The sequence below is a fragment of the Ornithorhynchus anatinus genome, chromosome 8, assembly GCF_004115215.2.
Source record: "Ornithorhynchus anatinus isolate Pmale09 chromosome 8, mOrnAna1.pri.v4, whole genome shotgun sequence".
In the NCBI taxonomy this organism is placed as follows: Eukaryota; Metazoa; Chordata; class Mammalia; order Monotremata; family Ornithorhynchidae; genus Ornithorhynchus; species Ornithorhynchus anatinus.
The window spans coordinates 5,200,200-5,216,717 of record NC_041735.1 but is presented as its reverse complement, the minus strand read 5'-3'; the positions used below and the strand labels follow the sequence as shown (position 1 = coordinate 5,216,717).

General features: G+C 51.1%; 1 protein-coding gene across 1 annotated transcript in view; it reads left to right on the top strand.

The window, feature by feature from the left end:
* Positions 1-8,515, top strand: part of STK4 (serine/threonine kinase 4) — an 83,719-nt gene extending 75,204 nt beyond the window's left edge. Inside the window, exon 11 of the mRNA XM_029071065.2 lies at positions 8,155-8,515. Within this exon, the coding sequence (XP_028926898.1) occupies positions 8,155-8,313 (159 nt within the window). The 3' untranslated portion in view covers positions 8,314-8,515. The remainder of the gene's footprint in view (positions 1-8,154) is intronic.
* Positions 8,516-16,518: the final 8,003 nt, after the last annotated feature.

Genomic DNA, 16,518 nt, shown 5'->3' with positions numbered 1-16,518 from the left:
GAATTGTATTTTAATAATGTTGGTATTTGTTAAGCGCTTACTATGTGCAGAGCACTGTTCTAAGCGCTGGGGGAAATACAGGGTCACCAGGTTGTCCCACATGAGGCTCACAGTTAATCCCCATTTGACAGATGAGATCACTGAGGCACTGAGAAGTGAAGTGACTTGCCCACAGTCATTCAGCTGACAAGTGGCAGATCTGGGATTCGAACCCATGACCTCTGAGTCCCAAGCCCGGGCTCTTTCCACTGAGCCACGCTGCAAGCGCTTAGTACAGTGCTCTGCACACAGTAAGCGCTCAATAAATACGATTGAATGAATGAATGACAGGGCCTATGTTGAATCTGATTAGCTTGCATCTACCCCAGCGCTTAGTACAGTGCCTGGCACAGGGCACGCGCTTAACAAATACTATAAAGAGAAAAAGAGTGATAGCCAGTTCCACTGGGACACCGGTTCATTCTATTTATAAGCATTTTAATTGAAAGCACCAGTTAGGCCATATACATTTGTTACCTTTGAATCGAAGGATGGGTGTTCTCTGCCTTTTGTTGACGTACCAGTTCGAACCCAGTACAGCCAGGGACAATACCCCGAGGCAGAAGAGTAACTGGGGGTAGGGTGGGGGGGGGGATGTCACTGGATGAATGCGCTCCACCCTTGGAACTGAGTCACTAAATAAGCATCTCTTTTTTTGGTGGCACTGGAGTTCTGATTGATTTGCCTGCCTCAGATTTCCGCACCTCACCTCACGTCTCACTTTTCAAGCAGCAGACACTCTTCTGATGCTTCTGGGAGTTCAGAAAAGCACCAGAGAGAGACCGGAGCGTGACCGTCATTAGAAGGGGGAATCCGCTCCTCAAATGGATGGCGGTTCACTTGAGCTGGAGAAGCAGCGTGGCCTAGCGGATAGAGCCCGGGCCTGGGAATCAAAAGGACCTGGGTTCTCATCCCGGCCCCGCCGCTTGTCTGTTGTGTGACCTTGAGCAAGTCACTTCACTTCCCTGTGCCTTAGTTACCTCATCTGGAAAATGGGGATTAATAGCGTGAGCCCCAGGTGGGACATGGACTGTGTCCGACCTGATTAGTCTGTATCTTGTCCAGTCCCTTGCCCTTAGTGAGCGCTTAACAAATGTCATTAAAAAAACCGAACAATTTTCTTGGAAAGGGTACAAGAGGAGAGAAAAGGGGACAGTAATTGAGAGCTGTCTGTACAAGAGAAGATTGAACATGGGCCAGGAAATCGAGACCTAGGTTCTAGTCTCAGCCCGGCCACTGGCCTGCTGCGTGATCTCTCTGTGCCTCCGTTTCCTCTTCTGTAAAATGGGCATGAAATATCTGCTCTCCTTCCCTTTTAGATTAGGAGCTAAATGATCTTATATCTCCCTCAGCACTTGCAACGAGAGGTACCTAGAAAGTACTTAATAAATGCCATTATTTTTAGTATCATCGGCATCATCATCAGTATTTAGTGGGCTTCGTCTCTTGGTGACTCATCCCTTTTGGCTTTGAATAACTTTGGAAGCAATTGAAAGCTCGAGGCAGAAGCAGGCTCCCGAGCTAGCCGGGGAAAGGGAGAGGTAGTCTTGCAGACGGTGTGGAAATGAAGGCAGCCAAGCAGTAGCCTTGAAACGCGTGCCGGACGTCAGCGATCACCCGGTCAGCTACAGCCTCTAGTAGGAGAACGGTGACAGGCACAGATAGATGCATCATTATTGGAGTCCTCAAGTCAAATTCACGAAACCAACCAGCTCGCCGTGTCAGTGAGAGATGAAGCTTTTAGGCTCTCATTTCCCCCCTTCCCCTTTTTCAGCCCTCAGGTAGCTGGCCAAGGGCCCGGGTCGGGGGTCGGGGGCCATGATTTGAGCTTCCCAGCAGTCAGGAGCCCCACAGCATTTATGCACGTACCTGTCATTTTATGTATTTATATTTGCCTCACCCTCTGGATCGGTAAACTTGTGAGCAGGGAATGGGTCTGTTATATGGCTATATTGTACTTTCTCAAGCACTTGCTACAGTGTTCTGCACACGGTAAGCGCTCAATAATACGATTGACTGACCGAGAACTGGCAGCATGCCTAAGTGGATAGAGCATGGGCCTGGGAGTCAAAAGGATCTGAGTTCTAATCCCATTTCTGCCACTTCTTTGTTGTGCGTGACTTTGGGCATGTCAGTTCACTTCTCGGGGCCACAGTTACCTCATCTGTAAAATGGGGATGAAGACATATCAGATAGAGACTGAGTGCTACCTAATTAGCTTCTATCTACCCAGCGCATATAACAGTGCTTGACACATAGTAAGTGCTTAACAGATACCATTATTATTATCATCAGTTGACTGCCATGTGGAGGCTTTCTGCAAAGGCCATATAAATCTGTCAATGGTATTTATTGAGCACTTACTGTGTGCAGAGCACTGTACTAAGTACTTGGGAGAGTACACTATAACAGATACCCTACCTTCTCACCCCCTTGGGGCAGTTTTCATCTTTTCATTCTCTGAGGTAAGTGGGTGTATTTTCCTGGCTGGTTTAAGGAGTCGGTGCAGATCAGCGCATTGCTGAGAAAGCGGTGTCATTTTCTACACTCTTTTCGAGTACCTTCTGCATCTGTGAGACAGAAAGGTAAATCAACTCGGTACCCCCTGTTGGAAGATTCTCTTTTACGGGTTCCCTCTCGGGGAACCTGCCTAGGGGTATGCTTCTGGCAGAACCGTGAAAGCCCCGTCTTCCATTAACACTGACCTTTCAGGTCTTAGTGGGTTGCAGAATCAATGTCTCAGTTGCCGCCCTTTAGTGCAAAGTGATTTCCTTTGAAGCCTTAAAAAAAAAAGTCAAGAAAGTGAAAATAGTTGGAAATTAAAGGGCTTCTGTGAATTTCTCCCTCCCCTCTCTATCCTCACCCTGCCAGGAAAAATTGATTTGGAAATCCCTGGTTTCTAGCCTTGCATTTTTCGAAGCACATCAGCAATCGCAGAAGAATCGTAGATGGGAAGGAGGCCGGGGAATGACATTGGGCAATAATTTCCACGCTGTACTTGCTGCTACCCACCTTTTTCCAAGCACACTTGTTCTGGGATTATCTTTGTATCATCCTTGACTCTTCACTGTCTTTCAGCAGTCAACTGCAGGATCTTTTTTTTTTTTAAATGATATCTGTTAAGCGCTTAGTATGTACCAGGCACTGAACTAAGCACTGGGGTAGATACAAGCTAATCGGGTTGGACGCAATCCATGTCCCACATGGGGCTCACCATCTTAATCCCCATTTTCCAGATGAGATAACTGAGGTACAGAGAAGAAAGTGACTTGCCCGAGGCCATACAGCAGACAAGTGGCAGAGACACCATTAGAACTCGGTTCCTTCTGACTCCCAGGCTCGTGCCCTTTCTGCTAGTTTCTGCTGCTTCTGATCTCCCCGAACTGTAACTCCCCCCAACCTCTATCCCAGTTCTGCCAAACCACCCAGTTCTCCCCATCTTTAAAAGATTCTTAGAAGCCCACCGCCTCCAGAGAGCCCTCCCCAATTCATTCCCAACACCCCAGAGGCATCAGTCCGGCACCCACCTGCGAACTTCATTTCTAGCCTCACCTCTCTTGGACATATTTACATCTTTATTTATAGAATTGATATATTATCCCTACATTCTGTTATTTGTTCAGCTGTTTCACCCTGACGGGTTTGTACTGCTTCCTGCTTTATCCTTGATCTGCGTCCGGCTTTGACTAGCTGTAAATGAGCTTCTTCTGTCTCCCCCTTTAAATTTTAAGTTATCTGAGGGCAGGGAGCTGGTAAAGTAGTAAACAGGCATTCGGTAAATAGCACAGATTGCGATTGGAACAAGTCAATCAATTGAGGGTATATTGAGATTTTACTGTGTGCAGAGGACTGTATTAAGCACTTGGGAAAGTACAACAGAATTAGACACTGTTCCCTGCCCATAACGAGCGTACAGTCTTATTTGCATGAGAGCGATTTGTCCATTAGGGATTTTTTTTTTCCTCAGGATGAGCAGTAAGTCAACCGTTGGTATCTATTGAACACTCACTATGTTCAGAGCACTGTACTAAGTGCTTGGGAGAGTGTGTTACAGAATTAGCAGACACATTCCCTGCCCATAACCAGCTTACAGTCTAGAGATGTCTACACAAGTGCTAATAATAATAATTGTGGAATTTGTTAAGCGCAAGTGCTAATAATAATAATTGTGGAATTTGTTAAGCGCTAGATACAAGATAATAAGGTAATCAAGTGCTGTGGGGTTGAGGGTGGGGCGAATATCAAATGTCCGGAGGTCAAAGATCCAAGTGCATAGATGATGCAGAAGGGAGAGAGAGCTGGGGAAAAGAGGGCTTAATCAGGGAAGACTTCTTGGAGGAGATGTGAGCTTAATAAGGCTCTGAAGCTGAAAAGGATAGTGGTCTGGAGTCTATGGAGGGGGAGGGATTCAGGCTAGGAGGAGGATGTGGGAAAGGGGTCAGTGGCGAGAGGAGCAATAATGGGGCACAGTGAGTAAGCTGGTGCTGGAGGAGTGGAATGGGTGGGCTGGGCTGGAGTAGGACATCACTGAGGTGAGGTAGGAGACGGGGCGAGCCGGAGTGTTTCCGTTGGATGTCGAGATGGACGGGCAGCCTTTGGAGGTTCATGAGGAGTGGGGAGACGTGGACCGAACGTTCTGTGGGCAGAGAATCTGTCTGTTGCTCTGTTGTACTCTCCCAAATGCTTAGTACAGTACTTGGCACACAGTAAGCGCTCGATAAATACAGTCGGGTGAACGAATGAATGATCCGCGCAGCGGAGCGAAGTATGGAGTCGGGAGAGACGGGCGGCCGGGAGGTCAGCGAGGAGGAAGATGCGGTAGCCTTAGGAGGAATAGGAGAAGTGTTTGGATCCGCCGGGTAGCAGTTTGGATGGAGAGGAAAGGGCGGGTTTTAGCAATGACGTGAAGGTCGAACCGACAGGATCCGGTGACAGATGGAACAGGTGGGTGGAATGAGAGAGAGGAGTCTAGGACAATGCCAAGGTGACGGGCTTGTGAGGTAGGGAGGATGAGGAGGCTGTTTCAATCCCCTGAAAGAGTGCAGGGCAGGGAGTCCGGAGACCCGGGTTCTAATCCTGTCTCCGTCACGTGCCTACTGTGTGACTTGGGGCCAGTCACTTCAGTTCTTTGGGCCTCAGTTTCCTCATCTGTAAAATGGGGGTAAAAGACTTGTTCTTTCTTCCCCTTCTTAGACTGCGAGCCCTCTGTGAAACAAGTCTGATCTGATTTTCCTCTGTCTACCCCAGCATTTACCACAGTGTTTGTCATGAAGTAGACAGTTAACTACGGTACTGTGTCCAGCCCAATTCTCTCATACCTACCCCAGCACTTAGTACAGTGCCCGGCACATAGTAAGCGCTGAACAAGTACCGCAGTTATTATAATTATCATTCTGAAGCTGTCTTGGGTGGTTTGAATACGACAGGGCTGTCTTCGAGGGGTGGAGTGGGACTTGAAACTTAACTGCTGCGTTTCTCTATTGAATTTTACACATAATCCCATCAGTCACACAGTAGAGTCTCAAGGCATCTTCCAAAGGTCAGGAGCTACGAATGGAAAACTGATGGGAAACTCAGGAACTCCCAGTGGGTGGACGGTTCTGGGATGGTTAGCCACGGGAAGACGGGCCAGTTTGGAGGGGGGTTCTGGCTAGAATCAGGGAAATAACTTAGACCCAGATGATCGTGGCCCCGAAACCGGCTCGACCATTGCCATGGCAGCAGGAGTTGCAATGTGGCCTAGTGAATAGAGCTCGGGCCTGGGAATCAGAAGGTCATGGGTTCTAAATCCCAGCCAATTGGGCTGGACACAGTCCTTGTACCCACGTAGGGCTCCCGGCCTCAATCCTCATTTTACAGATGAGGTCACTGAGGCCCAGTGAAGTGACTTGCCCAAGGTCACTCAGACAAGCGGCCAAGCCAGGATTGGAACCCAGGTCCTTCTGACTGCCAGGCCTGGGGTCCCTGTGGAAAACTAAAAGCTGGAAAGACAGAGCCTCCAGGTGCTACGTGACTCATCATTCATCCTCTTTGCCAGTTTGCAGGGCCTCAGCCAGGAAGTTTTCTGGGTTCGGCTAGAACTCCCCCTCTCCTCTCTCTCTCTCACGTCATCTCTCTCTCTTTCTCACTGTCTCTGTCTTTCTCCCCCGACTACACTCTGTTCAGCCAGGAGCACATTCTGGGCAATTGTGAGAGCCATAATTATCCAGTGGCTAATCCAGATCTCAGGATAGGAATTGGGGGTAAGCACGGCCAGGATTCACCGAGCTACTCTGAGGACGCACTACTGCTTTCTCTGCCGATTTCTGCCGAGCCGTACCTTTCCTCCCCTCTTCTCCTACCAGTCAACCTGTGATATTTATTGAGCACTTGCTCTGAGCAGAGCACTGGACTAAGTGCTTGGGAATATAATACGGTGGGGAGACAGGTTCCTTGACCAGAAGGAGCTTACAGTCTCTGAGTTTTTCTGCCTTGGAGTGTCCACGTGGGATCAGTTTTCCTTTTCCTTATCTGAGCTGCTTGATCTCCACCACTTATGAACGAGGACGTGAAATAAGCCATCTCAGTAAACATCATTCTTTAGGTTAGATTATAAACTCCCAGAGCGCAGGAATCATGTCTCCTGATTCTCATGTTCCCCCTCTAGACAGTAAGTTTATTTATGGGTAGGGAACGTGACTGCTAAATTTTTTTTTAATAGTATTTTGTTAAGTGCTTATTATACATTAAATAGTGTTCTAAGTCCTGGGGTAGGCACGGGTTAATTGTCAGATGCTGTCCCTGTCCCACTTTGGGCTCACAGCCTAAGTAGGAAGGAGAAGAGGTATCCCCATTTTACAGTTGAGGAAACTGAGGCACAGAGAAGTGAAATGACTTGCCCGTGGTCACAGAACAAGCAGTTGACAGAGCCGGGGTGAGAGCTCAGGTCCTTCTGACTCCCAGGCCTTTGCTCTCTACACTAGGCCATGCTGCTAATTCTGTTGTATTGTACTCTCCCATGTACTTAGTCCAGTGCTCTGCACGTAGTAAGCATTCAGTAAGTACCATTGATTGATTTAGCTTCCTCGCTGCGCTTTTACAAATCCTTTCGCTACCCCAGAAGGCAAAGTCCCAGAAGAAGGGGTCTGGGCGTGTCAGAGACCATGCAGAATTTGGCAGCTGAGACTCGAGGGGCCCCACAAGTTCCCTACTGGCAGGCGGCCGCCAGCATCAGAGTAGGAAGGTGCCCGCACGGCAGCCCTGCCCGCTCTGCTCTCTTGCCTGCATGGCCTAGTGGATAGAGCCGGGGCCTGGGAGTCAGAAGGTCATGAGTTCTAATCCCATCTCCGCCACCTGTCTGCTGTGTGACCTCGGGCCTCAGTTCCCCCATCTGAAAAATGGGGATGAAGACTGTGAGCCCTCCTTGGGACAGGGATTGTGTGCAAACTAACTTGCTTGTAGCTACCCCAGCGCTCAGAACAAGAATAATCATTATTATCGTGTGAGAGAGAGAGGGGGGTGGGAGCGGGACCGAGAGGAGAAGGAAGAAGGAGTGGGGGGGGCCACAGAATGCACCCCCAGCTAATGTCCTCTCTGGTGGTGGGAGGAGTGACAACAGATGCTAGGCTGTAAGCTCATTGTGGGCAGGGAATGTAATAATGTTAATGTTAATGTTGGTATTTGTTAAGCGCTAACTATGTGCCGAGCACTGTTCTAAGCGCTGGGGTAGACATAGGGGAATCAGGTTGTCCCACGTGGGGCTCACAGTCTTCATCCCCATTTTACAGATGAGGGAACTGAGGCACAGAGAAGTGAAGTGACTTGCCCACAGTCACACAGCCGACAGTGGCAGAGCTGGGATTCGAACTCATGAGCCCTGACTCCAAAGCCCGTGCTCTTTCCACTGAGCCACGCTGTGTCTGTTTATTGTTGAATCGTACTCTCCCGAGTGCTTAGTACAGTCCTCCGCACACAGTAAGCGCTCACTAAATACCACTGAATGAATGAACGAATGCCCTTTCAGGGGACGTCCCACCGGGCGTTCTTTGGCGTGGACGGTCGCGCTGGTCTCTCCCCACAGAGCGGCAACCGGTCGCCGGGTTCCGACTGACGTCACTGTACCTTCTGCCCCCGCAGCTCAAGAGTTGGAGCGTGGAGGAACTCCAGAAGAGGTTGTCGGCCCTGGACCCCATGATGGAGCAGGAGATCGAAGAGATCCGCCAGAAGTACCAGTCCAAGCGCCAGCCCATCCTGGACGCCATCGAAGCCAAGAAGCGGCGGCAGCAGAACTTCTGACGGCTTCCAGCCGGAGGCCCCGGGAGCCTCCCGCCCCGAAATGGGCCGGAGAAGGAGAGGGCCGCCGCCGCCTCGTCCCCTTTGGGGTTTTCCACTGCACCTTGACGAACTCAGGAACGGGAGCACGAGGGGAGGTCTGATATTAGGCCGGGGGCTCCATTTCGGAGCCTTCTGTAAAATAAGGAATGTCGGCGCTTTCAAACGTGTATGTGATTTTCAAACCCATTGACAGTTGGGAGAGTTTTAGGTTTCCTCAGAAGCGTGGGAAGTGGGAAGCAGCACGGCCTAGCAGAGGGAGTCCGGGCCTGGGGGTCAGAGGACCTGGAGGGAATCCCGGCGTTGTCACTTGCCTGCTGTGTGACCTCGGGCAAGTTACTTCACTTCTTTGTGCCTCAGTTTCCTCATCTCTAAAATGGGGATTCAGTACCCGATCTCCCTACTTAGACTGTGAGCCCCATGCGGGACTGGGTCCAACTGGATTACATTGTGCCTAGCCCAGCCCTTAGGACACCGCTTAGGACATAGTAAGCACTTAACAAATACCGTCATCGCCATTCAAAGCCGGTCTCAGTTCTTCCCGGGAGCATCTGAAATCCGTAATCGGAGACAGATTCCCCCAGACGCGTTGCACAACGTGACAGGGCAGGAACGGTTTTTTCCACCGGGCTGTTTCGGACAACGATTACGGTACTGGGAAACGGCCCGCGGGAAGAGGAAAGCCGTCCCTGCCCCATGCCGGGTCGTGGGCCAGATTCCTCTCCGGACAAGTCACGTCACGATGACCCGAGCCGGTAAGGAACCTTAAGCCTCGTGCCGTCTGCTTCTCGGAGCCCCGGAGACCGGTTGGTTAGTCAGTCGTATTTACTGAGCGCTCACCGTGTGCAGAACGCCACCCACCTCCCGAGTCCAGTCCCATCCCCGTCAGTCGGTCGTATTTATTGAGCGCTTACTGTGTGCAGAGGGCTGCATTAAGCGCTTGGGAAGGTGCAGTCATCCCCTCCCTTGTCTCGGTTGGCACGGAAGTTTCCACTTGGTCCTGGCTCTCGCCGTCTCCCCAGCTAGTTCAGGGGCTCACGCTCAGCGGCCCTCAGAGCTCGCCCACCCGGGGAAAGGAAAGCTAAAAAGAGAAGAGGCTCCTGGGCCATTGGTGGAGACCGGTAGGGGCTGGGGCCGCCGGGGGGGACTCCCTTGCAGACCCCCCGGGCCTGCTTCAACTGAGCCATTTACCCTGCAACTCAAAACGCAGAGCCCCTCACCCCCCCCCCCCCCCCCGGTTGCCACACTGGGGATCAAGCGTAGGGGAGGAGCAGGTGACCTCCCATCTTTTCCAGCTCCTGCCGGATTTCCCCACTTCTCAGGATATTGGATGCAGCCGAATCCGATGGGTAACCGGCCCTCATGGTAGTAGGCGCTTTAAAAAGGAATGGTTTCCCAAGATTCTTAATCAAATATCCGACTGTCTCGATGGCAAGAGCAGAAAGTTTCTCCTCATTCTTGGTGGGTCTGGCCCAGGGCTCTCGCTCCAACTGGCAAAATACAAACAGCCGTTTCCCCGGGTCCTGTCTCTGAACAGGAGAGGAGTACACACTGTAAACTGATCCTCTAGCCTGTAAGTTCGTTGTGGGCAAGAAACCTGTCTGTTGTGTGGTTCTGTTGTACTCTCCCAGGGGCTTAGTACAGGTTTCTGCACACAGTAAGCGCTCTGTAAACACGATTTATTGGTTGACGGGAGGAAAGGTTTTGAGGGGCACAGGAAAGTTGAGCCCCAGGCATCCTGAAGCTGTCACTTAATTTTTGATGCACGTGACCATTGGGGCACCGGCGCAGGACAGGTCTTGGGATGTATCCCGACTATGTTGAAAACAAGGTGAATTTTACTTTCGTCACATAAGGTAATTGTAATGGGAATTTCTTGTTGGGTGTGGGAGCAAAGGGGGAGGAAGCTGGGATTTATTTTGCAATCAGAGAATCAGGGTAAAACAAACTCCAAAGAGCGGGTAAGACGGAGCCGAGGAGGTTCAGCCCCGATGTCATCTCTTCATTCAGTCGTATTTATTGAGCGCTTACTGTGTGCGAAGCACTCTACTAAGCGCCGCTCTGCCAATCAAGCCTTCATGCAGCCGGTCTCACTGCCCCAGCTTCACCTCAGCCTGGAGAATCGCAGTTGTTCACCTTGGCAGGGAGAGCCACCCGTCGACCCACTTGAAGAAGCGTGATTTAAAGCGTGCTTCGGGGCACCACGAGTTGATCAGACCGCAGGTCGATGATGGGCAGGGCTCGGCGGGGTCGCTGGGTGGCAAGCAGGCCGGCCCGTGGACTGGTACGCTCACCACCGCCGACGGGCTCGGGTTTCTCCCCCCGGGAGACGCGAGGGAGAATCCGCTCTCTTCTCCCGCCGACAGGAATTGGCACGTCTGGCTGAGCTCTTGCGAGCTCAAACACGATGTCGCCGGAGAAACGCTTGAGCCTCGGGCTGCTGTGAAACCCTAAACCGTTTTGCCTTTTGTCTGAGAGAGGGTCCCTCGTCGTCTTGCCGAACACAGGATTTGAAATCACTGCCTGGATCGCAGCTTCTCTACGACAAAAGGAGACTCACCCTGGCCTCTGCTTCAGGAGTACCAGACCTCAAAGATGGCGAGCCCTTGCGGGCAGAAGCACGTGGCCTAGCGGAAAGAACACAGGCTTGTGAGTCGGAGGACCTGGGTTCTAATCCCGGTGCCACCACGTCTGCCGGGTGACCTTGGGCAAGCCGCTTCACTTCTCTGGGCCTCAGTTCCCTCATCTGCAGAACTGGGGATTCGACCCCCGTTCTCCCTCGTCTGTAGTCTGTGAGTCCCACATGGGTCCCGATCACCTCGGATCTACCCCAGCGCTTAGTACAGTGCTTGGCCCGTAGTAAGCGCTCAACACACACCCCAGGGACGATTATTAGGGAACGTGTATATCAACTCTGTTGTTCAGCGTCCTCCCGAGCCCTTACTTAGAGGGGTTAGAAGGGTTCAGTCCCCTGCACCCTGTAAGCACTCCGTAAGTACCGTTGATTGACGGATCGATTATCATCGCTGAATTGTACAACTGCATCCCTGGACTTTGTGGGAAAAACCGTCTTGAGTCGGCGTGGAGAAGACGGGGAAGAGTCTGTTGGCAACCGCAACTTAATGTGAAGCTTGTAGCTTTAACTTTTTATGAGCGTTAGCGACACTGGCATCTAAGTGCAGGCTTGAAAAGCTCTTTTGTAAAATCTGGTTGTATATAATCGATCGGGGTCTGTGATCTGTATATGTTTGAAACGGTAGCTTCGTCCATTTCTTTTCTCTTGAATTGGAGATGACCCCTTCATGTTCAAGCAGTTGTTGGTCTTTAACATCTTTTCTTATTTGTTCTAAATAAACTGTCCGAAAACGTGGCTTCTGTGGTTGGGATTTTTTGTTTCCTTTTTTTATGGTATTTATTAAACACTTCCGGTGTGCCGGGCACTGTTCTAAGCACTGGGAGAGTTATCAGGTTGGACAGAGTCCTGGTCCTACGTGGGGCTCTTGTTGTTGAAGAGAGTCGAGGGGGCTTTTCTTCTAGGAAGAGGAAGCATTTTCAGAAGGCCTGGCACGTGACTCGGAGATGGAGGCCTCGCCCCTTGTCAGTGCGGATCAACTGAGAAGCAGTGTGGCCTAGTGGAAAGAGCCTGGGCCCGGGAGTCAGAAGGACCACTAAGTCACGCTGCTTCGCTTGACTTCTCTTCCACCAGGGGAGGGGAGGTAGGGCCATACCGGTCACCTCACCGTCCAGCAGCCCCGGGGACTGACTCCAGGTCACTCAGTCTTCACTGAGGGGAGCCCGGTTTTCTAAACCAAATCAGATCACCGGGAGTCATGAGACTTTTTTCCCCACAGAACTCGGATTCCCCGGTCGCTCCAGAAGTCACGTAGGTTCCTGGTGACTGCTTGTGGTTGAAGCGGCCTCCCGGGAATGTTGCAAGCGCAAACACGGCGGCGCACGGCGGGAAGGGAAGGAGGAGATGGAGAAGGAAGGGAGGAAGCCCAGGGCCCCGAGATCTTTCTGGGACCCGGGGTGGCCGATCCAGGGGACACCCCTCAGCACCACTTCTCTTCCTTGCCTTAAGGGGTCCCTATTCAGGAGTCAAAATAAAATATTTATTGAGTGCTTACTGTGTGGAGAACACTGTGCTAAGCGCTTGGGAGAATATAATACATCATCAATCAGTGGTATTTATTGAGCACTTACTATGTGCAGAGCACTGGACTAAGCACTTGGGAGAGTCCAATATGGCGTAGCAGATAGAGCACGGGCCTGGGAGTCAGAAGGTCAGGGGTTCTAATCTCAGCTCCTCCATTTGTCAGCCGAGTGACCCTGGGCAAGTCACTTCACTTCTCTGGGCCTCATCTGTAAAATGAGGATCGAGATTGTGAGCCCCACGTGGTATTGGGACTGTGTCCAACCCAATTTGTACTAGCGCTTAGTACAGTCTCTGGCACATAGTAAGCGCTTAACAAATCCATAATTATGATTACAGTATAGCAGAGTTAGCAGACACCTTCCTTGCCCATAATGAGCTTACAGTCCAGAGGGCGGAGTGGTATTTAAGTGCTTACTATGTGCCAAGCACCGTACTAAACGCTAAGGTAGATACAAGATCATCAGATTGGCCGTAGTCCCTGTCCCGTGCGGGGTTCACAATCCAAGGAGGTGGGAGAACAGGTATGGAATCCTCATTTACCAGTTGAGGAAACTGAGGCATGGAGCAGTTAAATGAGTTGGCCAAGATCACACAGCAAACAAGTGATGGAGCTGGTATCAGACCCCCCCGGTCATCTGACCCCCAGGTCGGTGCTCTTTCCACTAGGCCACGCCGCTTCTAATTTATGTGTCTGTACCCTGTCCCTTGGTAATCCGTGTCAGAATGGAGGCCTTAAACTTCTGCCTTGGTTTCCCTCCTGCCCTAGAAGGCTTCCCCCCCTCATCTCCCCAACCTCCCCACCCCCTGGCAGGCACAGCCAGACCCATCGAAGAGGAGTGGGCTGAGCCAGCTTTCTTCTCTGGAGGCAGGAGGAGGTAGGCTTCCCTGAATTTTTTCCCGATAAGTGGTGGAAAATGGATGGGAATGTTTTTCCCATCCTCTGAGAGATGAGCTAATTAAGAGAAGATCAGGGAGTGCTGCCAGGGAAGAGGTGGGGGCTGAATCTAGGGGCCCCTTCCCCCAAAGACCTGCATTCTCCCTCCTCCTCCTCCTCCCCCTCTTCTTCCTCCCCCACTGCCAATTCCTCATTCTCAGGCATAACCTGATGTTTGGCATTTGGCATTTCATTGAGGTGATAAACTCCCAAATTAGCACTTAATGTGGAAGAAGAGAACAGAGCCCCTTGAGTAACGGTAACGTTGGTTGTCTCTCAGCTGGGCTGCCTCCCCGCACAACCTGCATTTCGTTTCAAAGATGACATCCGATTTTAATAAGAAGCGACGTGGCCGAGCGGGTAGAGTACGGGCCTGGGAGTCAGACGACCGGCGTTCTGATCCCGGCTCCGCCGCTCGTCCGCTGTGTGGCCTTCGGCAAGGCACTTAACTTCTCCGTGCCTCAGTGACCTCATCCGTAAAACGGGGATGAAGACCGTGAGCCCTATACGGGCCAGGGACTGCGTCCAACCTGATGAACTTTGTATCTACTCCGGCCCTGACCACGGTGCCCGGCACATGGTAAGTGCTTAACAGATACCATTTTTAAAAAAGGCAAAAAGGGAAGCCTTGGCCATTCTCAATCAGTTTCCTCCCTCCTCATCGTTACTCCCCTCCCACTACACCCCAGCTCACACCCTTCGTTCCTCTCCGGCCAACTTCCTCGCTGCGCTTTGTTCGCGTCTCTCTCACCGCCGTCCTCTTGCACGCACCCTCCCCTCTGCTCGTGTCTGTTATATTGCTGTGTTGTCCTCTCCCAAATGCTCTGTACCGTGGCCTGCGCAAAATAAGGACTCAGTAAACACTTTTGATTGATTTCCCCCTTAGACTGTGAGCCCTCTGTGGGACCGGGACTCTGTCTGAGCTCATTATCTTCTATCAACCCCGGCGATTAGTTCAGTTCTTGGCCCTTAGCGCTTAACAAATACCACAGTGAATTATCTGAACTGCCTCCAATCACCTCCCGGAAGTTCTCTTCCCCCGTCGGCTTTGTCAAACCACATCTCTCCCCCTTCTTTCAAAACCCTTCTATAGAAACCACCTCCTTCGCAAAGCCTTCCCTGCCTAACTGTCCTAGGATCCCCATCTCAACCTCCTCATAGACACCTCAGCATTTGTTGATTATTTGCCTTTCTCTGCTTTTGCACTTGGTGTTTTTATCTATGTTCACCTATTCGTAACTCTTCTATGTCTACTATGTTACAGGTGGAAGGTCCTCGAGGGAAGCAGGGATCACATCGTTAGAGAAGCAGTGCGGCTCAATGGAAAGAGCCTGGGCCTGGGAGTCGGAGGTCACGGGTTCTAATCCCGGCTCCGCCAATTGTCAGCTGTGTGACTTTGGGCAAGTCACTTAACTTCTCTGTGGCTCAGTGGAAAGAGCCCGGGCTTGGGAGTCAGAGGTCATGGGTTCGAATCCCGGCTCTGCCACTTGTCAGCTGTGCGGCTGTGGGCAAGTCATTTAACTTCTCTGGGCCTCAGTTCCCTCATCTGTAAAATGGGGATTAAGACTGTGAGCCCCACGTGGGACAACCTGATGACCCTGTACCTCCCCCAGCGCTTAGAACAGTGCTCTGCACATAGTAGGTGCTTAACAAATGCCAACATTATTACTGGGAGAAGCAGCGTGGCTCAGTGGAAAGAGCCCGGGCTTTGGAGTCAGAGGTCATGGGTTCGAATCCCGGCTCTGCCACTTGTCAGCTGTGTGACTGTGGGCAAGTCACTTAACTTCTCTGGGCCTCAGTTACCTCATCCGTAAAATGGGGATTAAGACTGTGAGCCCCACGTGGGACAATCTGATTCCCCTGTGTCTACCCCAGCGCTTAGAACAGTGCTCTGCACATAGTAAGCGCTGAACAAATACCAACATTATTATTCTTAATATGGGGATTAGGACTGTGAGCCCCATGTGGGACAATCTGATTATCTTGTATCCCCCCCAGCACCTAACAGTGCTTGGCACATAGTAAGCGCTTAACAGATACCATCATCATCATCATTTCCTTCTTCTGTCGGTCAATCGTATTTATTGAGCGCTTAATGTATGCCTAGCGCTGTACTAAGCATTGGGAAAGTACAATACAACAATATATCCTACACATTCCCTGCCCACCATGAGCTTACAGTCTAGAAGAGCTTGCAATCCTGAGTTCCAAGACATCCACATCACATACACTCCAAACATACGATTGGTGGTGGCGAAAGGAGTTGATCCCGTGGGCTCTGGGAACTCGCGGACCCGGGTTCTAATTCTGACTCTGCCTGCTGCGGCTCTGCTCTGAATACTAGAGATTTCTGACTGAACGTAGGGTGTTCCTTTTTTTTTGTAGTATTCGTTAAGCGCTTACTCTGCTAAGTGCCGGGGTAGATAGAAGCTAACCAAGTTGGTCACGGTCCATGTCCCACATAGGGATCGCAGGCTTCGTCTCCATTGTACAGATGAGGTACCTGAGGCCCAGAGAAGTGAAGTGACTTGCCCAAGGTCACAGAGCAGGCAAGTGGAGGAGCCGGGATTAGATTCCATGAGGTGGCCAGGCACGGCGCCAGTGTCGAAAAATAGGTGGCTGATGTTGGTGAGAAGATCATTTCCGCCGCCAAGGCCGTTCCTCCTAAAAAGCCTTTGTACGAAGTTGTAATAATAGCATTTACTTAGCGGTCACTGCGTGCAGAGCCCTGCACTAAGCGCTGGGAGAAAATATACATATTGCAGGCCTTGCTCTATCTTCAATTGCTTTTTTCCCATCTGTTCCTCTGATGCTTTCAGAGTTTTACCAGATGGGATTTATGTTTTTAATTTCTCTTTTCAATGCCAGCCCCAGGTAGATGCCTCCAAGATGGATCATCCGGGCGGCAGACCCGCGATGGGACGTGACTGACCACCGGAGGGCAGCCCGGGAGCCTGGCGTCCGCTGCCAAAATTTCTTTATTTTCTTTTCCTTTTATAGTATTTGCTAAGCGTTTACTCTGTGCCACACGCTGGGCTACATACAAGGTAAGTTAGACACATTCCATGTCCCCCATGGG